The 27,144-nt window shown below is 35.8% G+C and overlaps 1 protein-coding gene across 5 annotated transcripts in view; it reads left to right on the top strand.

The window, feature by feature from the left end:
- Positions 1-27,144, top strand: part of ARHGAP20 (Rho GTPase activating protein 20) — a 152,394-nt gene that overhangs the window by 96,892 nt on the left and 28,358 nt on the right. For 4 of the 5 annotated variants that reach the window (XM_060304024.2, XM_030836568.2, XM_060304025.1 and 1 more), the window contains exons 4-9: positions 1,595-1,744; positions 14,519-14,560; positions 15,463-15,547; positions 18,601-18,678; positions 23,384-23,450; positions 25,805-25,993. In XM_060304024.2, coding sequence (XP_060160007.1) covers positions 1,595-1,744; positions 14,519-14,560; positions 15,463-15,547; positions 18,601-18,678; positions 23,384-23,450; positions 25,805-25,993 — 611 coding nt within the window. Of the gene's footprint in view, positions 1-1,594; positions 1,745-14,518; positions 14,561-15,462; positions 15,548-18,600; positions 18,679-23,383; positions 23,451-25,804; positions 25,994-27,144 lie in introns of those variants that run through there. The other variant, XM_060304027.1, reaches the window with a different exon arrangement.

The following is a 27,144-nucleotide window of genomic DNA, read 5'->3' as shown; positions in this document are numbered from 1 at the left end:
GTAAAGTGTTAACAGTGACTGGCAAATGATAAGTTCTCAATAAATATTGACCATTAGAATGGAAGTATTGTTTACACTTTTGGACAGTTCCTTGTTTTTTGTATAATGAGGTGGAAATCTTGGTACTTTATTGATCTAGGGAAGGAATCGTTGGAATGGCTTTTTCCAAGTCAATAGGTATACAAGTTCCCACATGGTATTTGAAGTATCTAATATAAAGAGAGGCCTGCATTAAAAAACTCAAAATGTATGAAAACAGATATGGAAACATAGTTTTCCTTGGAAAAGATTCATAGTTTCAGTTTTATATTACCTAGATAGCTGCCATCAAGAAATAAGATTTTTAAAAGGAAAAAACAAAAGAAGTAGGATTTTACTTTTTAAAAAATTGAATGATTTATAGCAATAGGGTGAAAAATACTGAAATGAAATATAGAATGAAGGCATTGTGCCTCAAGGCACTTTTCTATTGTACTTACATTGTGTGCGCTACAGGAAGCATAGATGAGGCTTTGAATCTAGATTAGTCATCATGTATAGTTCCTGAAAAATCCCTTTACATTTTATAAATCCTACTGAAGAATTTTAGCTTTAAATATTCCATGACGAGTTTTAGGGATACTTCCATATGAAGCATCTTTGATTTCATTTTAGCTTTTAATGTTTCCATAAATGGCTCTGAATGATAGGAAGTACCGACGTGTCCCTGGGCATTCTTTTTATCCTTACCAGTGCCTTCTAACTATTTAAGTCTCAGGTTCATTATGAGCTTAATGCTGTAAAACTGTAAACTAGGTCAAGAAATATGATAGTGTCAATATCAGGGTTGTAAGGGGGATTAGATAGAAATTGTCAAAAAGCAATTTCATTGCCAGCTTAAAAGTAAATCACCTTCTCTGTACCCAGAGATAAATATTAATTGCATCAACTCTACTTAAATATAATACTTCCTGGCATCTTTTTTTTTTTCAGCTTAGTTTAAGGTCTATTCTTAGGCTACAGTTTTTTCAATTTTAGCCAAAATATAAGGGGAAATGGTTTAAAAAGGAAATTTAAAATAATCTTTGCTTCTAAAGACTAGAAAATCATAACCACTCAGTTGGAAATGCATTGTAAATTTCTCTAATTAATTCCAGTTTATATTTTTAGTGCATATAAAGTGAAAATTTTATAAATATTTTAATAAATAATGTTTATGTTTAATCTTTTATTCAGCCACTCAAATAATTTTGGAAATAAGCAAGTTGTAAATAATAAAAGAATTCTTTTTGTATAACAGCAGTAAGTTTAAAATTAGGTTTTTGATCCAAAAGCAATGCTCAACGTATAGAAAAATAAAGCTGCCAGTTTATGGCTATTTGCTGCCATAAATGCAGGCATGAGGACCAATACACCAAATGTTTCAACGGCCTTTTTGGGCTAAGGTAGCCAAATGTTACAATTTACTGTGGTAGGCACTGAAGGTAAGAAAAATGAATAAGACATTCTTTGCCCATGATTAGTGGAAACTGTCCTCTTATCACAAGTATAGAAGTTCTCATAAAATTTAAGAAACAGAATAACAAAAAATCCTGTCTGGTTCTTATCTTTCTAGATATAACAACAACTTTAAGATAAAAAATAAAATAAAATTAAGTGACATGTGGACAGCAAGCTGTGTGGATGAAGTGGGAGAAGGCAACACCAATGCCCTGAAATCCTTTGTCTTAGGCTGGCCCACAGTGAACTTCGTGGCCACTTTCAGGTGAGAACCATAGCTTGTCCTGTATTCACATGGGTTAGCTACTGTGAAATACAGTCAGCTATGTAATTTCTAGGATGGAGAGAAAAAAGGTTAATGCAGTTTTGTTCCCCTAATTTTTTAAAGAAAAATATTTTATTCTGATTGACCTGTTCTATTTTGTCAATAAGTTCACTTGTATTCTGAAGCCAATAACTCATCTTTTGGCACACCCCCAATAAAGACACCTGTATGCCTTATGTTTCTCCCAAAGAGTTTTTTATTAAAATATGTGAAATGTAATGGTAAATATTGAGAACTCTTGGAATCATTTACCTTGGTTTGAGCTGTGATTTTTAAAGGGGCTACTGAAACACCTCAAAGACCATAGAAGAGGAATAGAGTGGTCAGAGCTCTAGGAACCCCCCTCTCCAACATCCCCTTCCCTCATGTTTAGGTATTTTCTTTGTATATTGAGCTTTCAAGTTGGCTTTTTAAACCACTGAAACAGACCTTTTACTGAAAACAATTTTATAAAATACCCCAATTAAGCTTGAATAACTGGTTTACACTCCCAAATTTCTTAAAAACTAGTTTTTAATTATAGAAATAAATTTAATGTCATGAAATAATGTGTTTCCTAAATTGCTTTCTATAGAGATGTGACAATCAAAAGCAAATTTATGACTCAAGGAGTGAAAGTCAGTTTCCTAAGACTCACTCCTTGGCTGGGATGGAGTTGGAGAATGTACAAATAGAGAATCTTTGTGCTCTTATCTGAACATGCTGATTGGTACTTTTTAGTTCAGAGTGAGCATACCAAAACTCAAACTTATGATTTTGAACGATTGTGCCCTCAAGTCCAATATTTGTTTTACACTTAAAATAGCTGGTCTTTATTTCATGCACACGTTTTTCTTTCTACTTCTCTTCTCACTACCATCAAACTCCTCAGGCACCATCCTAAAGCCAGATAACTAAATGTTTTAAGCTGTTAATCTTCTAATAAAGGAAAGGCATGCCATTAAATTCTATTATGCACTATTGGCCTACCACAAGATATTAAGAACTTATTTGGAAGAAACATGTATTTGTATCATTCTCTGCATATCTTCTTTTCCATGACAGACTTCTCTAGATATTATCAATTCCAATTATTTAATCTTAGAGTTTACAGCTGAAAGGAAGCGATTTCAAGTGAGGGGTGGGACTACATGATGTCTTTAATCAAGGAGTTTCCATAAAACTTTTTTAAGAAGAAGGGAAAATGTAGAAACAAGTTTTGCATACACTGTAATTCCTCAAAAAGTATAGTACTTTAACTGAATGATTAACATCACTAGTGATGTTATGTGAATATCATCTATGCTTTGATAGAATGTAATGAGGAGCAATTCACTTCTGTGGTATTTCTCCCCCAAACCCATAACCCCAGTCTAATCCTGAGAAAAATATCAGACAAGCCCAAATTGAGGGATGTTCTGTGGGGTTACCTGACCAGTAAGCCTCAAAATTGTCAAGGTCAGAAAAAAAAAACAACCAGGAAAAGACACAAAAAAGGTCACTAAGGAGACATAATAACTAAATGCTATGTGGAATCCTCGAATGCATCCTAGAATAGAAAAAGGACATTAGTGGAAAAACTGGTGAAATCTGAATAATCAATAGTTTAGTTAATGGTAATGCACCAATATTGGTTTCTTAGTTTGACAAATGTGCCATGATAATGTAAGAGGATAACATTAGAGGAAACTAAAACTGGGTGTGAGGTATACAGGGATTCTCTGTACTCAATCTTTGTAACTTTTCTGAAAATCTAAAATTATTTCAAAATTAAAGATTACTCTTAAAAAAAGTAGTGTTGAAGAGTTCGGACTCTGGTATGGCAGAGTGACGTATTAACAGACTGACCACTCTATAGATAACAACTGTAAACTCTGAACAAAACACAAACAGCAACTCCCTGAAGGTTCTGGAAAGTGAACAAAAGTTGGCAGATTTTGGAGAAGAATTGAAACTTTTTAAAATTTTATTATTTATTTATATTTGGCTGTGTTGGGTCTTCATTGCTGCACATGGACTTTCTCTAGTTGCAGCAAGTGGGGACTACTCTTGTTGCAGAGCGCAGGCTCTAGGCGCATGGGCTTGCCCAGTAATTGTGGCTCACGGGCTCTAGAGCACAGGCTCAGTAGTTGTGGCACACGAGCTTAGTTGCTCCATGGCAAGTAAGATCTTCCTGGACCAGGGCTCTAACCCGTGTCCCTTGCATTGGGGGGTGGATTCTTAACCACTGTGCCATCAGGGAAGCACCAGCACTGAGCAAGTTTTCTGTTTTTAAGGCATTATTAGCCTGAGGAAAGGCTGCAGTCAAATCATGGTGCAGAGCAACTAAACTGACGAAAACCCAGTCTTTCTGGGCTGAAACACCAAAGTACAGAGTCTGGGTCAGCCACAGCTACAGGAACGTGAGGGAGGAAATCTCAAAAAGAAGAGTATCAGAAAAAGGAAGCTCCAGATTTTTTGTTTAGACTCTGCCTAAGTCTCTGGCTGAATGCTGAACCACACATGCATGGAACAGACTTTAAAGGAGCTTGAAGCTAAGGCTAAAAGAATTGAACTGAGGTGCTGCTCAACACAGGTGAAATAGAGTTTGCAGCTTGAATCTAATAAAGTTAATTGTCTGTTAAAACAAAAACATCATTATTTTGCAAATATAACAAAACTCAGAGTCTCTAAAACACAACATTTATAATGTGTAGAATGTAATCTAAAATTTTTTAACATATGAAGAACCTGAAAAGGAAAAATATAACAAATAGAAGCCAATCCTGTGATGATCTATTTGTTGGAATTACTGTAAAAGAACTTTAAAGCAGCTCTTATAACTATGCCCAGTAGGTAAAAGGAAAAGCCAATTGAAATGAATGAAAAGATAGGAAATCTCAGCAGAGAAATAGGAAATATTTTTTAAAAGCCAAATGAAAATTCTAGGACTAAAAATTGTATCTTAAATTTTTAAAAATTCCCTCTGTGGCTTTAGTTGCAAAATGGAAATGAAAGAGAAATGGGTCAGTGAAATTGAAGGTATATCAACAGAAATTGTCCACTCTGAGGAAGAGAGGAAAAAAAAGATTTTTTTAATGAAAAATACATCACAGACTTGTAGGAAAACCACAATGTATAACATACATGTAACGGGAATTCCAGAAAGAGGAGAGACTGGGAATGTGGCAGAATAAATAATGGTTTGAAAACCTCCCAGATTTGGTGAAAGACATAAATGTAAGCTCTGTGAACCCTAAATAGGAGTAATGTGAAGAAAACTTCACCTATTCATGTTATAGACAAACTGCTATAAACCAAAGATAAGAGAAAATCATGAAAGCAGCCAGAAAAAAACAACACATTACATATAGTGGAACAACAATTTGCCTCACTGTGGTTTTTTTCATCAGAAATTATGGCTGTTTCAGAGGTCAGTGAAATGACATCTTTAAAGTGTTTAAAGAAGACCCATTAGATTGATCAAGATGGCAGAGTAGGAGGATGTGGAACTTACCTCTCCCCACGAACACATCAAAAATACATCTGTGTGTGGAATAATTCTCACTGAAAACTAACTGGAAACTGGCAGAAAGACTTCTGTACAACCAAGGCTGTAAGAAAGATCCACACGTAATCAGATAGGAAGGGAAGAAAAGTGATCAGGCTGGGACCTTGCCACTGGGAGGGGACTCAGAGGAAAAGGGAGATTACACAGGCAGAGACCTGCCCTGGGGAGTGAGCAGTTCAAGCCACAGATTGGGCATTCCACTCCTGGCGTCCTACACAGGGGAGACCAACCCCCTTGGCTGGTTGGAGGACTGCTGGAATTAACAGGAGGGCTGTGGAAAACTTAGACTCTGCTTGCACACCCATACCCAGAAACACACACACACACACACACACACACATACACAAACACACAAGCTGGCTTGCCCCTGAGGCAGGTTGGAGAGGGCCGATAAAGGATCACTCTAGTGCCTGCCAGTTTCCTGTGACCATCTCAGTGTGCTCCTCGGCTCTGGCAGAGTGAATGCTCAAGCCCCGCTTACTCCATGTTGCAACTCCCCACTGGAGCGAGGGCTGCTATGACTAAAGACAGAGCTTGGACCACCAAAGGCAACTTGGTCCTGGGGTGGCATCTGGGTGGGGTGGCAGTGTCTATTGTTGGTACTTACTTAAGTAGTGCATCAGAAGCAGCCCAGAACTCTATATAACAGCCAGTCCACCACTGCTCATGCCCCAATATATGGAGAGAGTTCACATGGACCCCACTTGCCCTGCAGTACAGCTCCCCGGTGAGGTGGAGAGGAGGGAGAAGGACAAAGGGAACTTGGACCCAAGGCTGCCTATGAGCAGATTAAGGAAAACAATTGCAGATTCCTGCACAGGCAGCAGATTAGAGACAGCTCAGATATCTGTCTGAGGCCAACATTAGCCAAGAGCCAACACAGGACCCCCTTGCATCAGCACTGCCACCTCTGGAGCAAGGGTTGCAGTGCTTGAAGAATTGAAAGCACACACTTAACGGGAACAGAGCCAGCTCAGGACTGAATCTCAGGGCTTCTGCTGCAGCAACTTGAGACCCACTGAGCAGAGAGGAAGTCCTGCCTCACATGTAGCTTCAGCTCTAGCCTATCCATCTCCAGCCACACCCACTACCAAGGCTATAGCTGCCAACACACACTGAGGAAAAATGTAACTTGTATCCACATCAAATCCAGCTCTCCCACCAAAGGCACCGGGCACACACAGTCTGTATAGAGATGCTCCCACATAAGTACACCAGTTCAAGAATATCATACGTAAGTGTTTCACCAAAATTCATAGAGGCAGAGAATGTTAAGCAAAATGAAAAGGCAGAGGAACTGGTTTCAACTGAAATAAGAGGAAACCCCTGAGAGAAATAAATAATGAAGCAAACAATGTATCAGACAAAGAATTCAAAACGTTTATAATAAAAGTATTAGCTGGATTAGGGAAAAATAAATGAACACTGAAAAATTTTAACAAGAATCTAGAAAATATGAAAAGACCCAGTTAGAAATGAAGAATTCAATAACCAAAATAAAAAACACACTAAAAGGAATAGCAGACTATGTGACCTGGAAGATAGAATAATAAAAATTACCAGATAAGAACAGAAAAAAATTTTAATGAGAAAAGTTTAAAAGATCTCTGGGATAACATTAAGCTTACCAACATTCACATTATAGGAGTCCCAGAAGGAAAAGAGAGGAAGAAAGGGATTGAAAATATATTTCATGAAATTATGGCTGAAAACTTCCCAAACCTGAAGAGTGCAACAGATACCCAGGTACAGGAAGCACAGAGGATCCCAAACAGGACAGGAAGGAATGACGTGATGTATTCAAAGCGCTGAAAGGGAAAATCTTTCAACCTATGATACTCTACCCAGCAAGATTATCATCTGGAGTCTTAGGAGCGATAAAGGACTTCACAGAAGGCAAAAACTGAAAGAATTCATCAGTACTAAACCTACCCTAAAATAAATGTTAAAGGGTTTTCTCTAAGTGGAAAATAAGTAAGAATCTATAGGAAAGGGAAAATTCCACTAGGAAAGGCAAATAATACTAAGAACTGAGGATCAACCGCTTAAGTAAGCTAGTATGAAAATAAAAAGAAAAATTTGTAAAAGTAGCTATAACCATAATAAACAGTTAAGGGATAAACATGAAAATGTAAAATATGACATCAAAAACACAAAATGTAGGAGGGGGAGTAAAAAATATAGATCTTTTAGGTTGTATTTGAACTTAAATGACTACAATTTAAAATAAGTAGATGTAGATGTAGGTCAACATATATGAACCCAATGGTCACCACAAATCAAAAACCTACCATAGATACTCAAAAACTAAAAGGAACACAAGCATACTACTAAAGAAAATCATAAAACCACAAGGGAAGAAACAGAAAGAGAAGAAACGACAAGAGAAGAACTACAAAAACTACAAAAAACAACCAGAAAACAAGTAATAAAATGGCAATAAGTACATACCTATTAATAATTACCTTAAATGTCAATGGACTAAATGCTCCAATCAATAGACATATCTGGCTGATTGGATTTAAAAAAAAAAAAGCAAGACCCACCTATATGCTGCCTACAAGAGACTCACTTCTCAACTAAAGACACACACAGACTGAAAGTGAAGGCATGGGAAAATATATTTCATACAAGTGGAAAAGACAAGAAAGCTGGAATCTCAATACTCATAGCAGACAAAATAGATTTTTTAAAAGTGTATAACAATAGACAAAAAAGGGCATTATTTTATGATAAAGGGATCAATAAAAGAAGAGGATATATACTCATTAACATATATGCATCCAATACAGGAGCACCTAAACATGTAAAGCAAATATTAAAAGACATAAAGGGAGAAACTGACAGTAATACAATAATAGTAGGGGATGTCAACACCACACTTACATCAATGGACAGATCATCCAGATAGAAAATAATTAAGGCAACAGTGTCTTAAATGGCATAATATACCAGATGGACTTAATAGATAGCTACAGCACACTCCAACCAAAACGAGCAGAATACACATTCTTTTCAAGTGTACATGGAACATTCTCCAGGATAGATCACATACTAGGCCAGAAAACATGTGTCAGCAAATTTAACAGGATAGAAATTATATCAAGCATCTTTTCCAATAACAACTAGAAAACAATTACAGAAAGAAAAATGTGAAAAACACAAATACTTGGAGACTAAACAACATGCTACTGAAGAGCCAATGGGACAATGCTAAAATCAAAGAAGAAATAAGAAAATACCTTGAGAAAAATGAAAATGGAAACACAACACTCCAAAATCTATAGGATGCAGCAAAAGCAGTTCTAAGAGGGAAGCTTATAGCAATACAGGCCTTTCTCAAGTAACAAGAAAAATCTCAAAAACCTAACCTACCATTTAAAGGAAGAGAAAGAAAAGAACAAAGAAAGCTAAAAGTCAGCAGAAGGAAGGAAATAGTAAGGAACAGAAAGGAAACAAATAAAATAGAGACCAAAAAAAAAAAAAATAGAAAACACCAACGAAACCAAGAGCTGGTTTTTTGAAAAGATTAACAAAATCGATAAACCTTTAGTTAGGCTCACCAAGAAAAGGGAGAGGACCCAAAGAAACAAAATAAGAAATGAAAGAGAAGAAATAACAACTAATACTACAGAGATACAAAAATCATAAAAGAACTCTGTGAACAGTTGTCCAACAAATTGGCAGCCTAGAAGAAATAGACAGATGTCTAAAAATATACAACCCGCTAACAGTGTATCAAGAGGAAACAGACAATTTGAACAGACTGATCACTAGTACTGAAATTGAATTTGTAATTTAAAAAAACCTACTAGCAAACAAAAGTCCAGGACCAGATGGCTTCACAGGAAAATTCTACCAAATATATAAAGAAGAGCTAATTCCTATCCTTCTCAAACTATCCCAAAAAATTGAAGAGGAGGGGGCACTCCCGGACTCATTCTATGAGGCCACCATTACCCTGATACCAAAACCAGGCAAAGACACTACAAAAAAAGAAAATTACAGGCCAATATTTTTGATGAATATACATGCAAAAATCCGTAACAAAATATTAGCAAATGGAATCCAACAGTATATAGAATCATACACCATGATGAAGTGGGATTTATTCCAGGGACACAAGGATGCTTCAGCATTTGCAAATCAATCAGTATGATATACCACATTAACAGATGGAAGGATAAAAATCACATCATCATCTCAATAGATGCAGAAAAAGCATTTGAAAAAATTCAACATCCATTCATGATAAAAACCCTCATCAAAGTTGGATTAGAGGAACATATCTCAACATAATAAAGAGCATTATGATAAACCCAGAGTTAACATCATATCCAATGGTGAAAAACTGTTGTTCCTCTAAATTCAGGAACAAGACAAGGGTGCTCACTCTCACCACTTTTATTTAACATAGTATTGGAAGTCTGTGCCACAGCAGTCAGACAAGAAAAAGATATGAAAGACATCCAAAGTGGAAGAGAAGAAGTAAAACTGTCACTATGCTGATGGCCTGGTACTATGGATAGAAAACCCTAAAGTCTCCACCCAAAACTATTAGAACTAATAAATGAATTCAGCAAAGTTGCAAGATATGAGCTTAATATACATAAATCTGTTGCTTTTCTATACACTAATACTGAACTATCAGAAAGAGAAAGCAAGAAAACAATCCCGTTTAAAATCACATCAAAAAGAATAAAATGCCTAGAATAAACTTAACCAGGGAGGTGAAAGACATATACACTGAAAACTATGAAACAGTGAAGGAAATTGAAGATGATACAGAGAAATGGAAAGATATCCCATGCTCTTAGATTTGAAGAATTAATATTGTTAAAGTGACCATACTACCCAAAACAATCTACAGATGTATTGCAATCTGTATGAAAATACCCGTGACATTTTTCACAGAACTGAACAAATAATCCTAATATTCATATGGAAATACAAAAGACCCTGAATTGCTGAAGCAACCTTTTTGCTGAAGCAAAAAAGGACAAAGCTGGAGGTATCACCCTCACAGACTTCAAACTGTACTACAAAGCTACAATAATCAAAACAGCATGATACTGGCACGAAAACAGATACATAGATCAATGGAATAGAATAGAGAGCCCAGAAATAAACTCACACACCTACAGTCAGTTAATCTACAACAAAGTAGGCAAGAGTATACAATGGAGAAAATAAAGTCTCTTCAATAAGTGGTACTAGGAAAACTGGACATCTACATGTAAAACAATGAGATCGGAACATCCCCTCATACTGTATACAAAAATAAAGTCAAAATGGATTAAAGGCCTAAGTGTAAGACCAGAAACCATAAAACTCATAGAAGAAAACATAGGCAGAACACTCTGACATAAACAGTGACAATATTTTTTTAATCTATTTCCTATGGTAAAATAAATAAAAGCAAAAATAAAGAAATGAGCTCTAATTAAACAAAGAGCTTTTGCATAGCAAAGGAGACCACTGACAAAACAAAAAGACAACCTACAGAATGAGAGAAGATATTTGAAAATATGATCAACAAGGGGATAATATCTAAAGTATTTAAACAGCTCGTGCAACCCACTATCAAAAGAAAACAAACACCCAATCCCAAAATAGGCAGAAGACCTGAATAGACATTTTTCCAAAGATGATTTACAGCAGGCACATGAAAAGATGCTCAACATTGCTAATTGTTTGAGAAATGCAAATCAAAACAATAATGAGATATCACCTCACACCTTTCAGAATGGTTGTCATCAACAAGAACACAAATAGCAAATGTTTTCGAGGATGTGGATAAAAGGGAACCCTTGTACACTGTTGGTGAGAATGTAAATTGGTGCAGCCACTGTGGAAAACAGTATGGAGGGTCTTCAAAAAAAACTAAAAACTACCACAGGATCCAGCAGTTTCACTCCTGGATGTATATACAGAAAAAAACCAAAAACACTAATTCAAAAAGATACATGTACCCAATGTTCATAATGGCATTATTTACAATAGCCAAGATATGGAAGCAACCTGTGTCCATCAACAGATGAATGGATAAAGATGTGGTGTATATTTACACACACACACACACACACACACACACACACACAATGGAGTATTACTCAGACATAAAAAAGGATGAAATTCTGCCATCTGCAGCAATGTGAATGGACCTTGAGAATATTATGCTTAGTGATGTATGTCAACAAAAGACAAATACTGTATAATATCACTTATATGTGGAATCTAGAAAGTAAATCAAATGAATGGATATAGAAAAACAGTAACAGACTCAAAGATACAGAAAACAAAGTAGTGGTTACCAGTGGGGAGAAGGAAGGGGGAGGGGCACGTAAGGGGCATGGGATTAAGAGATACAAACTACCCTGTATAAAATAAATAAGCAACAAGGATACATTGAACAGCACAGGGAATTATAATTATTATTTTATAATAACTCTTAATGTAATATAATCTATAAAAATACTGAATCACTATACTGTATACCTCAAATATAATACTGTAATTCAACTATACTTCAGTTTAAAAATTAAATATTTAAAGAAAAAGCTTTCAACCTAGAATACTATATCTAGCAAAAATATCCTTCAAAAAATGTTTTAAACTCTAAGAATTTATCACCAGCAGAACTGTACAAAAAAGTAAATGCTGACAGAAATTTTTCAGCCTGAAGTGAAATGATATGAGAGTGGCTCATATCTTTACCAAGGAGTAAATAATATCAGAAATCATTTATATATCAGGAAATATTAAGAAAATCTAGGGCTTCCCTGGTGGCACAGTGGTTGAGAGTCCGCCTGCCGATGTAGGGGACACAGGTTCGTGCCCCGGTCCGGGAAGATCCCATGTGCCGTGGAGCGGCTGGGCCCGTGAGCCATGGCCCTTGAGCCTGCACGTCCGGAGCCTGTGCTCTGCAGCAGGAGAGGCCACAGCAGTGAGAGGCCCACATACCGAAAAAAAAAAAAAAAAAAAAAAACCTATCTTGAGCACCCATTTTGCCAGGCTTTTAGGAAATTAAATTTTCTTCTTTACTGGAGCCCCTGTTTTCTTAGGGTAGAACCAGGATATGGGAGACTTCTGTGATATCTTCAAAACAGATGAAAAGTCTGACCTTCAGTCTCTTTGTGGCCACTGCTGACATTATCTCTGCTATGCTCAGAGTTGTTCTTTGACCCTCGAGATACTCTGATTCCTTGCCACTTGTGGGCTGCAGGTATCTTAGCTGATGTAAAAACCTTGGTACCTAGGAACAAGCCTCCCCACTTGCTCCTTATAACCATTTCCTCTGGGGACTTTCTGTTTCTTTAGGCACCTCAACTGAATGACATATGGTTCCCAGCTAACTCTTAGGGGTAACAGACCCTATCTCCTCCCAAGTTAGAGGGAATCTTTCCAATCTGTCTTACCCTTTTTCTTTCTCTAAGATATGTGGCTTTCTTCTCTCCTGGCTCTTATCATAGGTGTTTATTAAACTCAGAGCTAACCTTGATTTTGGAGTACTTCCATTTTTAGTTCTGTAAAAATGCCTGAGATGAATAATTACCAAGGAAAGAGAAGTCCTGGATTCTTGCATAGAGCAGGAGATAGGGAAAATACAAGAAGATTACCAAATCAATGTCAATGAATTAACCTGATGCACTTCATAATTTGCTTATTTTAAAGTAATTGTACGCTACATATTCAAACAATGGAACACTATACAGCAATGAGAATGAACAAGCTAAAACCACATGCAGTAATATGGATGTCTCACAAATATAATGTTGAATGAAAGAAGCCAGATACAAAATAGTACATACTATATGGTTACATTTATATAAAGTATCCAAACAAACAAAACTATTCTATTTTGTTAGAAGTCAGTATAGTGGGAACTAGTGCCTGAAAAGGAACACAGGGAGACCTTCCATGGTGGTTTTCTGTTTCATAATCTGTGTGCTAGTCACATGGGTGTGTTCAATTTGTGAAAATTGTTCAAACAGTACATTTAAGCATTGTACAGTTTGTGTCTTACAAGTCAATTAAAAGTTCAAAAAATACTAAGTGTTTAAAGGGGTAATTTTCTTTAGTTGCTTTGAAAAATGTTTTAAGGTCTAAAGAAAACTCATCTATTTTTCAACACAGATTTTTGCTAAATAAGTGTAATATTTGACATAAATGAACCTAAAAAATCTTCTGTTTATGAAAGGAGAAGACATCAAAGATTGTAAGGAGTTGTGAAAGATGAAAATTTGTCAGTGGCAGAAGAGATATAATGCACTTTCTGATTACCAATTCTGGGAAATTGCTTATGGAGAAAATTGCTAGGCTACAAAGAAACAAATTACAGATATTTGTTAAGTATATTTTTCTGGAACAAGAAAATAACTAGGGTTTCCAACTTCTTTGAGAAGATTAGAAACATGATTTTAAAAGCTAATGAGCAATAAGGCCATATAGAAATAAACTTTATTTTTAACTTTAAGAATTAAATTCAGCAGTGACTTCAGCAGTAAAATTAATAATTAATAGTTATTTAGTTGTTAATGAATTGATCTTAATTAGAGGATTATAGTAATTAAGAATAAGTTCTATGAACTCATTGGCTAAATTATAGTTCTGCCATATGTATAGAGAAATAAGTGTTTCTTTTCCTGACAACCAACTGGTTTCTGGGCCAAGATATTTCCATCGATGTGCCAGATTTCTCCTTAACCTCTTTAATCTCAGATGAAGCATATTTTCTATTTGCATGGCACTTAAAACTACAAAAACACTCTGAGATAATTAGCCCAGTTTTACAGATGTGGAAATCAAAGCTTAGCGATGTTAAGTGATTTGCCCATGATGATATATCTTGCATATATTTTTGAAACAAGGTGTTTGGATTCCAAATCAAGTACTCTTTCCACTATCAGGATACCACTTGTAAAAGAGCCATAAAGTAAGAAAGTGGGTCTGTCTTGGATCTGTCCAAGAGGTTTTAATAAAACTATGCTTAACTGTGTAGTTCTGCCTAATGGGCATTTTCACTTCAGGGTTCTTCAGAACACAGTCATGCCAGGGTTGCAGTTGTGTGCACCCACATCAATAACAACAGGTTGTTGATATTTCGTTTGGACTGACAATCTTAATTTGTTAGAAATAAGTATTTTATGTGGTTTAATTTTGTCTCCCATTTTCTTTGATTGTAGTTCTCCAGAACAGAAGGACAGATGGCTCTCTCTCCTTCAGAGGTATTTTTTCCAGTATATATATATAAATCTTTAAGTTGTAGCTGAATGAATTAAATTTTTCTCTGCAGGGATGTGCCCCAAACTATCCCCCTTTGCCTTAGTAGAAATTGTTCATTTGCCTCAAAATAAACTGCTTAGACTGTACACTAGCAACTACTTACTGTAAATAATGTTCTGTTATTACGTGTATTTCTTTCTTACTAGGAAGGAGAACACTGAGGTCTGGTTAGATCATTCTAGACAGAAATTAGTCAGTAATCTCTCCCATCTCTTTCGGTGTCTCCAACCTACCATGTGGAGCTAACAGTTTCCTCAAAGCATGTATTAAGTTTCCATACATGGAGGTTTTCTGCTGAGGACCTCAAAATTCAATTATTTTCCCTACCTTTGAGCATTAAGACTAAAATGGTCAATTGAGATTCATCTCTTATTCCCATAGTCCTTCCCTGCTCTCCTTTCCCAAGCATGGAGACGACCAAGATATATACTGCACTGGAGAGCTCAATGAGAAATAAAAGGCCATTGTTTTGGTTTGGTCTAGTAAAGTATTATGTATGCTCCTGTACTTATCACTAAGTTTCTGGGACTGTCCAGAGAAGGTAGGGAAGCTTTGAGGATAAAACACCATGCAGAGGTGCCTTAACCTGACTGTACTTCTCAAGCCTCAGTTGAAATGGATCTCCTCTTCTTTTTTGTGCCCATGCCTAATGTCCTGAGAATCTTTTAAAATTCTCTTCCAACCCATAATGTAATCTGACTTTGCTGAGTCTCTCCATCTGTCTTTTTAAAAATAGCATATAAGTATATTGAAAATATTAGCAAAATAGATTGATTTAAAAATAAGCCATTGGCAAAATCCATCTGACTCAGTGTTGTTTTGGGTTGTTGTTGCATTTGATTAGATACATCAATCTAGAGAAAGAGAAGGACTACCCGAAGAGCATTCCCCTCAAAATCTTCGCCAAGGACATTGGGAATTGTGCCTATGTAAGTGTTTCTAAGCCAGAAAATTAAATTCCAAGTCCCTGCATAAGGCAGAACACCGTGGATAAAAAGAGAGACAGGCAGGCAGACAGACAGTCTGTGTATGTGCTGTGGAAGGTAGGCATTTAGAAACACCATTATGAGAAAGTGCATTTCCTGGGGTATCTGTGTATCTTTGTTCATATGAAAAGTAACCCTAGAGAAAATGAAGCAAGAGAAATTCATATTAATTACAGTATTTAACATTTACACTTGGAAAGAATATTGCCTGTCAGATGTCTCTTTCCTCCCTCTGGCATTAATGTTTCTCTGGATCCTTTCAGTAGCAGCTGCAGAGGCTTGTAGTAAAGACATTTCCACAAGGAGATATTTCCTATTAGTATTAAGCAAGTTTTTCCAACTTGTCACTTCTTAAGTAGAGAGTGGGTTTTGGAAAGTTCTTCATTCTTTGAGTTTTTAAGTATTGAATTCCTCAGGTTAATAAATGGATGAGCTGGGAAAGATAACATTTTTAATGGATCAGCATATTCTACCTCATGGTTTTTATCATTTTGGTCAATAAAAATTAAGTTTGTTTAGCACTAGTTATTGTGCAGAATTTTATGGCTGAAATATCATGCCAAGATGTTATTAATGATACACAAAATGGAAATGAATATTTTTATGATACTGTGGTTTGCCACACTTCATAGCAGCCCTAGATCACACAGGATAGTTTTGTGTGTGGAAAAATATGTAGTACAAAACAGTTATGTTTTGGGCAAAAGTCATACAAATGTTCTGACATGAGTGCTAGATGTCATTGCCTGAGGGAAATGCTCAAATGTGTATGCTATGAGACTACAGACATCTTCTGTAGCAAAGTAAAGAGGAAAAAAGCACCACTGTTTTTCTGCCAGCTTTGATTCAGTTGTTATGGCAGTTGGTTACATTCAGGATTTTCATGGAAAAACCCTTGAATTTTTTCCAACACTTTCAGTGTATGGGAAGTGTGTGCTTGAGAAAGGACTGGTTTTGGAAAAGAAGATGAGATTTGGTTGAATTGGGTGCTCTGTTTTATCACTAGTACCCTGGTTAAAGTCCATGATGATATGACACACTGTCCTTTGCTCTCTGAAGTTGTTTTGTGGCAAGAGTCTCCTTTCAGGGAGCCCTGCTTGCAGAGTGATTCCCCCCAAATAGCAGTGCATGTATGAGAAGCATTCTTTATCCTTGGCCTCTGATTATGCACAACCTGTTAGTGAATTCTGCTAATATGGGAAAACAAATAGCCACATTCTCAGTTTTGTCTCTTTATTTTATTTGTTTACTAGGCAAAGAACACTTATCTGCTAAAATTCATTCGTTTTGTCTACCCGAGAGACATGCAGGAAAAAAAAAACACATCCTATAATTATTATTTTGAACATATATACCTAATATTAAGAAAAATCATTATCTTTGAAACCAGGTACATTGGGAGTGATTATTAGTATCACAGGATAGATCCTTCACTTTACAAAAGACTTTATAGAGTGTGTCTTTAAATTAAATGAAAGGGTTTTCAGACTCAAAAGAAAAAAGCAGAAGCCTTTCATTGTATTCTATCTCAACTTAAAGCCCAGTATGTAAAACATCTCTGCCATTCTGGTAGAAGACAAACACTGAGCCTTCCCTGTTCATTTCTGAGATACTTTTGCTTAATCCTTGGAGCTATAAGGAACACCATTTGAAATCAGTTAACAAACTTGAGGCAATTTGTCATGTTAAGTAGTAGGCTTACAGAGAATAAATACTGTAATGGAGAGATAAGTGATGCGTTATCAGTAGATTTCACTTAGCTTTATTTTTAGATCATTTTGTTTCCGTTTATGTTACTTATTTGTGCCATTTAAGCCTTATCAGGGACACAGCACTAATTGCTTATTTATCCAATAATTATACTATGTAAAATCTACCCTATGTGCATAGTAAATATTTCTTTTTTTAATTTTTATTTTATATTGGAGTATAGTTGATTAACAATGTTGTGTTAGTTTCAGATGTACAGCAAAGTGATTCAGTTACACAGTACATATACATGTATCTATACTTTTTCAAATTCTTTTCTCATTCAGGTTATTACAGAGTATTGAACAGAGTTCCTTGTGCTATACAGTAGGTCCTTGTTGGTTATCTATTTTAAATAGAGCAGTGTGTACATGTCAATCCTAAACTCCTAATATTTCTTTTTTGATAGCATAGCATTGTCTTATATTTAAATAATGTCTATTTAGAGTTCAGTGAACTCTATAGATATCTCGGAATCTCGTTAATTCCATTTCTCTTTCTTGTGAACTCTTTATTTTTAGAGAGTAATTTCTCAATGTGGTTTAGCATTTAGCATAGGGCTATTATAGATACCCTATTCAGTGGCAGAGTTGGTAACAGAATTGAGCTTTCTAAAATTTTCAATTTGTTTGCTAGGCCCATTGGTTTTAAGGCCTCTAAAGATTTCAACAACGAAAATCTCAGCAGCCACAGTGCCTGACGTACAGAAAGTGCTCAATAAATAGTGGGGTTTTTTTAAAGATGTCTTTTGTAACCATTTCTTACTCTGATTTTACCTGAACTGACTTTACCATACAAAGAAATGAAAACCCACACTGTGAAAACAGTACTCAGAAAGAAATAGAAAGTAATCTAATGCTCTCCCTTTTTTTACTGCACAATGCTTAATGGAAATAGTCATGGACATGATGCAGAGGACTAACCTCACTGATTATTTTTGTTTGTTTGATTGGGAGGGTGGTCCTGTCTCTCTGAAATATATTTGTTCTTTTTATTTCTGGCTTAAGTTCTTATATTTTTGAGTCATATATTCTTTATTTTAAGAGGAAGAGATGTTTTATTAAAAGGCATAATATGGAATGAAAGTAAATTATCAAGGGTTTGTGTTCTACTTAAGTTGTGCTTTACTCTGTCAACACTTGAAATCAGGATTTGCCTGTGGATAATCACTTGACAATAATTATTTGTTCACCTGTTTTAAAATTCTTTATTTATAGCTATATTTCTTATTTCTTTTTTTTCCACAGTCTAAAACTATAACAGTAACGAATTCAGATACAGCAAATGAAGTTATCAACATGTCACTGCCAATGCTAGGGATAACTGTAAGTTACTCTGCTAGATATTAATTAAAAACAAACTTTGATACTTCGATTCTTATAAATATTATCCCTTCCATCATAAGACAGCTGATTATTAGAGATACCAGTCATATTTTGTCCCCAGAAATGTAGAAAATAAGGACAGTAGTTTTTTATTCTTTTTGAGGGTTTTGTTTTGTTTTGTTTTGTTTGTTTGTTGGCCTCTCGCGTTGCGGAGCACAGGCTCTGGACGCGCAAGCTCAGCGGCCATGGCTCACGGGCGTAGCCGCTCCACGGCATATGGGATCTTCCCGGACCGGGGCACGAACCCGTGTCCCCTGCATCGGCAGGCGGACTCTCAACCACTGTGCTACCAGGGAAGCCCTGTTTTGTTTTGTTTTTAATTGAAGTGTAGTTGAATTACAACATTGTTGGGTTGGCCAAAAAGTGTGTTTGGTTTTTTTAAGTAACATCGTATGGTAAAACCCAAACTAACTTTTTGGCCAACCTAATAGTTTCAGGTGTACAACATAGTGATTTGATGTTTTTATAGATTATACTGCATATAAAGTTACTATAAAATATTGGCTACGGGGCTTCCCTGGTGACGCAGTGGTTGAGGGTCCGCCTGCTGATGCAGGGGACACGGGTTCGTGCCCGGTCCGGGAAGATCCCACATGTCGCGGAGCGGCTGGGCCTGTGAGCCATGGCCGCTGGGCCTGCATGGCCGGAGCCCGTACTCCGCAACGGGAGAAGCCACAACAGTGAGAGGCCCGCGTACCGCCAAAAAATATATATATATATTGGCTATATTCCCTGTGCTGTACATTACATCCATGTATCTTATTTATTTTATACCTAGTAGTTTATACCTCATAATCCCCTTCACCTATCTTGCCCTTCCTCCTACCCTACAACTCATTGGTAACACTAGTTCTCTGTATGTCTGTTTCTGTTTTGTTATATCTGTTTGTTTGTTTTATTTTTTAGAATCTACATATAAATGAATATATACAGTATTTGTCTTTCTCTAATCTATCCATGTTGTTGCAAATGACAGAATTTTCATTCTTATTTATGGCTGAGTAGTATTCCACTATACACACACACACACACACACACACACACACACAAATACACACACACACCACATATTCTTCATCCATTTATCTGTTGACCGACACTTGGGTTGCTTCAATATCTTGGATATTATAAATAATGCCACTATGAACATTGGGGTGTGTGTGTCTTTTCAAATTAGTGTTTTTGTTTTCTTTGGATATATTCCCAGGAGTGGAATGGCTGGATCTTATGGTAATTCTATTTTTAGTTTTTTGAGGAACCTCCATACTATTTTCCACAGGGGCTGTACCAATTTACATTCTCACCAACAGTGTACAAAGGTTCCCTTTTATCTACATTCTTGAAAATATTTGTTACTTGTGGTTGTTTTGATGATAGCCATTCTTAAAGGTGTGAGGTAATATCTCATTGTTTTGATTTGCATTTCTCTGATAATTAGCGATGTTGAGCACCTTTTCATGTGCCTATTAGCTAGCCATCTATAAGTCATCTTTGGAAAAATATCTATCCATGTCTTCTGCCATTTTGGGATTGGATTGTTTGTTTTTTTGATATTGAGTTGTATGAGCTGTTTAAACATTTTGAATATTAACCCCTTGTCGGTCATATCATTTGCAAATATCTTCTCCCATTCTGTAGGTTGTCTTCTTGTTTTGTCAGTGGTCTCCTTTGCTATGTAAAATCTTTTACTTTAATTAGGTCTCATTTCTTTATTTTTGCTTTTATTTGATTTGCCTTGGAAGATAGATGCAAAAAAAATATTGTTACTGTTTATGTCAAAAAGTGTTCTATAAAGATGTTAAATAAAAAAATAGTGTTCTGCCTGTGTTCTCTTCTAGGAGTTTTATGGTTTCCAGTCTTAACATTTAGGGCTTTAATCCATTTTGACTTTATTTTTGTACATGGTAGGGGAAATATTCTAATTTCAGTTTTTATGTGCAGCTGTCTGGTTTTCCCAATACCACTATTGAAGAGACTTTATTTTCTCCATTGTATATTTTTTCCTACTTTGTTGTAGATTAATTAACCATATTCATGTGGGTTTACTTCTGGGTTCTCTATTCTGTTACATTGTGTCTGTTTTTGTGCCAGTATCATACTGTTTTGATTACTGTAGCTTTGTAGTATCATTTGAAGCTAGGGAGCATGATACCTCCAGCTTTGTTCTTTTTTCTCAAGAATGCTTTGGCTATTTGGGGTCTTTCATGGTTCCATACAAATTTTAGGATAATTTGTTCTAGTTCTGTGAAAAATGTCATGGGTATTTTGATAGGGATTGTATTAAATGTCAGTTGCTTTAGGTAGTATGGACATTTTAACAATATTAATCCTTCCAATCAGTGAACATGAGTTATCTTTCCATTTATTTGCCTTATGTTTGGTTTCTTTTATTAATGTTTTATAATTTTCAGAGTACAGGTCTTTTGCCTAGGACAGTAAAGTCTTAATATTAGCTTAATATTGAGTGCTCTTCTTCCACTCCCATTTTATAACCTGTGTGAACTGAAAAGCATAATAAGATTAGACTATAATTTTAGAGAGATAATAATATGCATTTTAATTTTATGTGCTATGCATATACAGTTAGGGAGTTTTTTGGCATAAAATTCTTCTTTCAACCTCCTTCCCCCCTTCTCACTTGTCACTATATGACTATTCTTTCCCTATCTCCTCTCCTGGTTCTTCCTCCTTACCTAATTATTCACTTATCCCAAGAGTCAATCAGTCTTAGGATGATGAATTCTGAAGGATCTGCTCTACAGTAGAATTTTTACATAAAGAACATATAGCTAATAACCATATTCACTAGCTGCAGGTCCAGAGGATAAGGTAGATGGTACCTCCTATTGAATCTGTAAATTTAAAAGTAAGCTTTGAATTAGATCATGGATTTAAAGATTTTTAGTATGGACACCTCATTTTCCCCAGTTTTGCTTTTAGCTTCTGCTTCTTTCTGTTTCATGGGGCAATGATGAGTTTTCGAAATTTTATTAATAGGGAAGATTGGAATGTTTGAGGATGAGGTAGGGAAAAAGGATCAGAAAGTTCTCATGTCCTCCCTACCAGTATATAAAAACCACACAGTAGGTACTTGTATTAAAGGGAATGACTTTCAGAAGGATGGAACTAAAGGAAGAACTTGAACAACACCATTTCTTGAGTGAAATTCTCTTTAAGTATGAAAACATGGTGTTACTAAGATGTGACATAACATATATGTAAGATATGCCATAGTCTTAACTGTATTTCAGATTGCTTTTACACATTGCTATTATAAGCCCTAAGAACTCAGGGCAACCACAATTTAGAATAATAGATCTGATTTATTTTAGTGAAATTTAATAATATATTTAAGATGTAAATAAATATATATGCACTGAATAAAGCAGGCACCTCTGCATTGATTTCTAAGCTTATATAATTATACATTGGAAGAGAATGAGTAGTTTAAGGGAAGGAAGAGAGATTAATTAATGACATGACTCATTTTCTTATTTATGCTTTCCTTTTGGATAAAGTGATCAATCTCATCATACCACAAATATTTCTGTTCAATATAGTTAGGAATTGAGGCTGTTTGGTTGTACTGTTCTAAGGGATTATTAAGGTGTTTTCAGACACTACCAAAAAAAAAAAAATGATCATTGTTAGATTGCTCTTCCTGTTTGCAATACAAATTTTCTGACTAGGGGATAGTGAAGGAAGTGACAGAGTAGGGGAGGGTATTGGGAGGGGTAATCTCCTAGCCAGGACCCTCCATTATAAGGTCAGGGTCCTGATTTTTAATCAGAAGATAAAGGCAAGAATATTAAATATTATCAGTCTGTTGTAATTTCATTTAAAACATTTTTGCTTTATCTTCTAGAGGATACAGCAAAGTCTGTATAATTTAGTATTATTTCTTTCAAGTGGGAGTTTCAGTATTGCTGGGTTGTAGTTCTGCTAGTGAACAGTTTCATTGTTCCCCATAACTGGGCCTATTCTCTAGACAGAATTCTTGTCCTTTCTGTCCCTAGGCCTGGACTTGCCCAAAATAAAGCCAGTGTGGATTGTGCCAGCTACCTGTCTCCTCTCCTCAAAGCCCGTTGGTCATTCTTCTTCCACTCAGAAGCAGCTAAGCTAATAATCAGCCTTTGAGACTTTACTTTTTCATCACAGACACAGCAGTGTAGTGGCTTTCTGGATAACAAGGTTGTCTTCGCAGGGACATGTTGGAGATTAAGTCCAATATTCTCTGAGAAGTTTAGAGATAGCAGAAGGCAGGACTCTGAAGAAGATAGATTTACCTTTTAGAAAACCAGGAAGTTTCTGCTTACTTGTAAAAAGGCATATATATGATTTCATATTCTGTGGGCTACCCATAATAGTGAGGGCCTGATTCTATTGCAGTTCATGGATCCCTAGTCATCCCTAGGGAAAAAGGGCAGGGTTCCTTAGTCCTCTGTTGGGGATTAGAGAGGGAGAGATGGTTTGTAGGAATCAGCACTGCCATCTTCAAAGGCCATATCCACCCCCATGAACCTGAAAAGCATTTATATTGTCTCTGTTCTTTCTTTTTTGCAAAACATAAAATTGCCAAAAAAATAAGTATCCTCATTCATTTACGAAATGTGAAAGAATTATTGTTAATTCTTTTATCTCCAAGGGCTCTGAGAGAGAGTACCAGTTATGGGTCAATTCTGGCAAAGAAGAGGCACCATACCCACTTATTGGTAAGTTTCTATGAAAATATAAGATAGGATTGATTGTGTTTTAATTATAATTCTAAATGTCTCAGAGAATTGGTCATATGGTCCTAAATTTCAATACTATTAAATATTAATCTTCTATAATATTCATATATTAATTTAATAAATATCAAATATTTCCTGTGTGCCAGACAAATAATATCTCTTCATTCAAGAAGCTAATGGTATAGTTGGGAAGAGAAATGTAAATTTTCTTCTTTTTTTTTCACTTTACAGAAGCACTATCTTGTCAACCTTTTTAATTTTTTTTCCAAAATAAAGCAATATGTATTGGTATTCCTTTTTCCCTATATATTTATTTTTCATATTTAGTTTTTGAATTCCCTGTTCCCTTTCCTACCTACTACTTGTCTCTATGGAAGACTATCTATAATCCAATCATGCCTCAATCTATCAATATCAGTGAGTATTTAACACCTGCCCTGTGCCCAGCACTTTCCTAGCCATCATAAAGACAATGAAATTAAACCATTTAGATTCTTAGTCATCACTGACTAACTTAGCAATAACTACTACTTTACTAACTACTTTGCTACTTCTGTAGCCAAAATTTCCAGCATTTGTTTTGAAGAATTATTGGTAAATAGGTTACATCTTCACCTTATTTAAATCATTTAGCTAAAAAATATTCTTGATCAGTGAGGCCCTTCAGTGTGGTTAACAGAAATAAGCCAATTACAATAAGGGACAGTATCTGTAGGAGATCTTGAGATGATGACATTGATGATTGATGGTGATGATGATGATTTCTGTTAATAATTTTTAAATGCTTACTATCCTGCCAGAATTGGGCAAAGCATATCATATGAGTTATCTCATGGAATCCTTTCATTTACCTGTGAGATCACTACTGTGTAATTCAGGTTTCAAATAATCTGAATAATCTAAAACCAAACTGTTCTATGAAATGTATATTCTCAGACTGAAAGTAAAGCAAGTCATTGTGCACATGGCTGGGGACAAAATTCACTGCATTTCCAGTTTCTTAATGTTGTCATTTTTGTAAAAGTCAATGAACAACAATTAAAGCTGTGTTTAAAAACCGAATGAGTACATAAAATAATTGTTTTAATAAAATATATTAATTTAATTAAAACTATATATAGATGGTAACTCTCAGACTTAAACAGCTTCAAGCTCTTTTCTAACTCTCACTAAAAAAATACATGGGACACGGGACATGATTGTTACTTAGCAACAATTCTCCATTGCATATTTTAACATGCCTTGTAAACTTCAGTTGTAGATTAGCTATTGGCTATTTTGATAAATTGATTTTGCTTTATTGCTGTCGTAGAAGTCCTTTTTTTGCCTTAATCCCTGAAAGTTGCTGTAGTACTTGATGTTAATGGAACATTGACATTGTATGCCTATGCCAGATGGAAAGGAAATGGAAGAGTTCACTGAATTACATTCAGTGATAAATCAGGAATAGAAGAGAATTTACCCTCTTTAAAATGTAAACTAAGTCTATGGCATAATGGTACGTGAGGATTAATTTAAAAAATAGAATTACTTAAGAGTACTAAAGAGCAAAACATCATGTTGCAGTCAGATGTCCAGGGTTTAGTTTTTCTAGTTTGAAAATTCCTTTTTGAATCTTGTCTCTTTTTCTGATACCCTGCAGTCTTCCTTCTAATTATTGCTTATGAATAACAACCTCAGAGGACAGTAGTGGGAGGGAAGCGTAAATCAAACAAACTAGTCCTAATGAGTCTTGAGTAACTCTAATTATATAACTAGTAAACAGTATAAAATGTCTTTTTCAGAAAGATATCTTGTGTTGAATAATAGTAATAATAGTGATGCTTGAAATATGTAGTTTTCTGCCCTTATTATTTAAATAATATTAACTACTAATGTTTACTTATTTGAGCCTTATAATGCTGTGTGATAGGTAGGGTAAATATTTTAAATCAGAGGTCAAGGATTGGCTGAAGATTTGCAGATATAGTTAGTGTCAAAGGAGAAACTAGAATACCTTTAAATACTCTCAGATGTGAACATAGGAAAAGTCAACATTATGCAACTTAAAGACAATCTGTGCATTCCCAAACAAGATATTCTTTAAAGATTTTTTTTCCTCTTTGATTTTTTTTTCTCCCCTCTCCAAAAAAAAAAGAGACTACTCTGGTTGGGCTGCTGCATTATGCACTGGTCTCCAACTGTAAGAGTGTGCATGGTGATCATTAAGTCAAAAAAAGGATTCTTTATACCAAAAGTCCCAGGAGCAAATTGCAGTACATTCCAGTATGTAGCACACACGCTCTTGGTGTCAGTCAGCCTAAAGTCTATGTTTAGATTTTTTCTCTGTGTAGGGCATGAATATCCCTATGGAATTAAAATGAGCCATCTTCGAGACACTACACTCCTGACGCAGGGATCAAAGGATTCCCCCACACCTTCCAACTTCCAAGAGCCCTTCCTCATGGAACAGCTGCCCCGAGAGATGCAATGCCAGTTCATCCTGAAGCCCAGCCGCCTGGCTGTGGCCCAGCAGCTGAGTGGTGAGTTTTCTCCTCTCTCATAGAGCCTTTTTTTAGCAAAACTTTTCATTCCTGAAAGCAAAGTTTTCAAAGTTCTTTGCCTTTGTACAGACAAAGACCCAAACTTCCAGCCAGATGAAGTATTTTTTCTTTTGAATTTGCTAAGTGTTTTGAAAGGAAAGATGGAGTTTTAGAAGATGGTTTTATAAATCAGCAGTAGGAGTGACTGACTTATAATCAGCAGTTACTGACTGCAGTAGAGTCTGTTCCTTCTTTCTTCACTATTCTTTCCCCTTTAACCTATGCCCACTGCAGAGTCAAAGGCACCAGGCAGTGCTGCAGGTGCTTCAATGATTTCTTTGTACTGTAATACATTGCATTGTGTGTTCCCCCTAAATGGTCACAGTGTAAAAAGGAGGCTGTCAGTGATGGGTGTCAGGAGACTGATGCCCTACCTGGATCCTGGTACTGGTAAGTATGTTAAGATTAAGACGATTTCCACAGAAATCTCTCCTTTGTCTACTAATGTATTCTGATCCCTGTGAATGTAACCATCCCTTGCCCACACCATAATAAAGACTCCAGAATGATAAAAGTGATATTCAACATAGGAGGACCATCATTAATTACCCTAACCCGTTTGAGCTTTATGCCCTCAGTCTGAGAATAGATTGTGTAGAAAATAGAAGAAAATATATCACACCAAAAAGTGTGAGTGGGGTAGTAGAAAATTGATGCTGAATTTTTGTAGCTGCTTATGTCAATTTGAACAAACTGGGGGACCCACTGAACAGTGGCCATTGTTTTATACTCATCGCCCCACACATGCATGTCCAACCCTGTCACTTTCTGTTGATGACCTAGCCTCACACTTTGTCCTTTATTGAAGTCATTGATCAAGACTCCCTAATCTTGCTAACACCAGCTATAAAAACTTATCTTACATTTGCACTAGTCCTCCTCTCTCCTATAGTGGTAAATTGAGGTTTTGAACCCTAAGGCTATTTACTCACATCTTTGGACCATTCGGGAGGGGTATTATAGAGATGTTATAGTTTTCCATCCACTAAAATGTGAGGCAGAGAGTTTGGTCTATTTTGTTTACTGCTATATTCCCAGCACCTGGAACAGTGTCTGAATATATATAAAAAAGCATCCAATAAATATTTGTT

The sequence above is a fragment of the Globicephala melas genome, chromosome 8, assembly GCF_963455315.2.
Source record: "Globicephala melas chromosome 8, mGloMel1.2, whole genome shotgun sequence".
In the NCBI taxonomy this organism is placed as follows: Eukaryota; Metazoa; Chordata; class Mammalia; order Artiodactyla; family Delphinidae; genus Globicephala; species Globicephala melas.
Note: the sequence above shows the minus strand (reverse complement) of the source record. Positions and strands in the feature narration are given on the sequence as shown.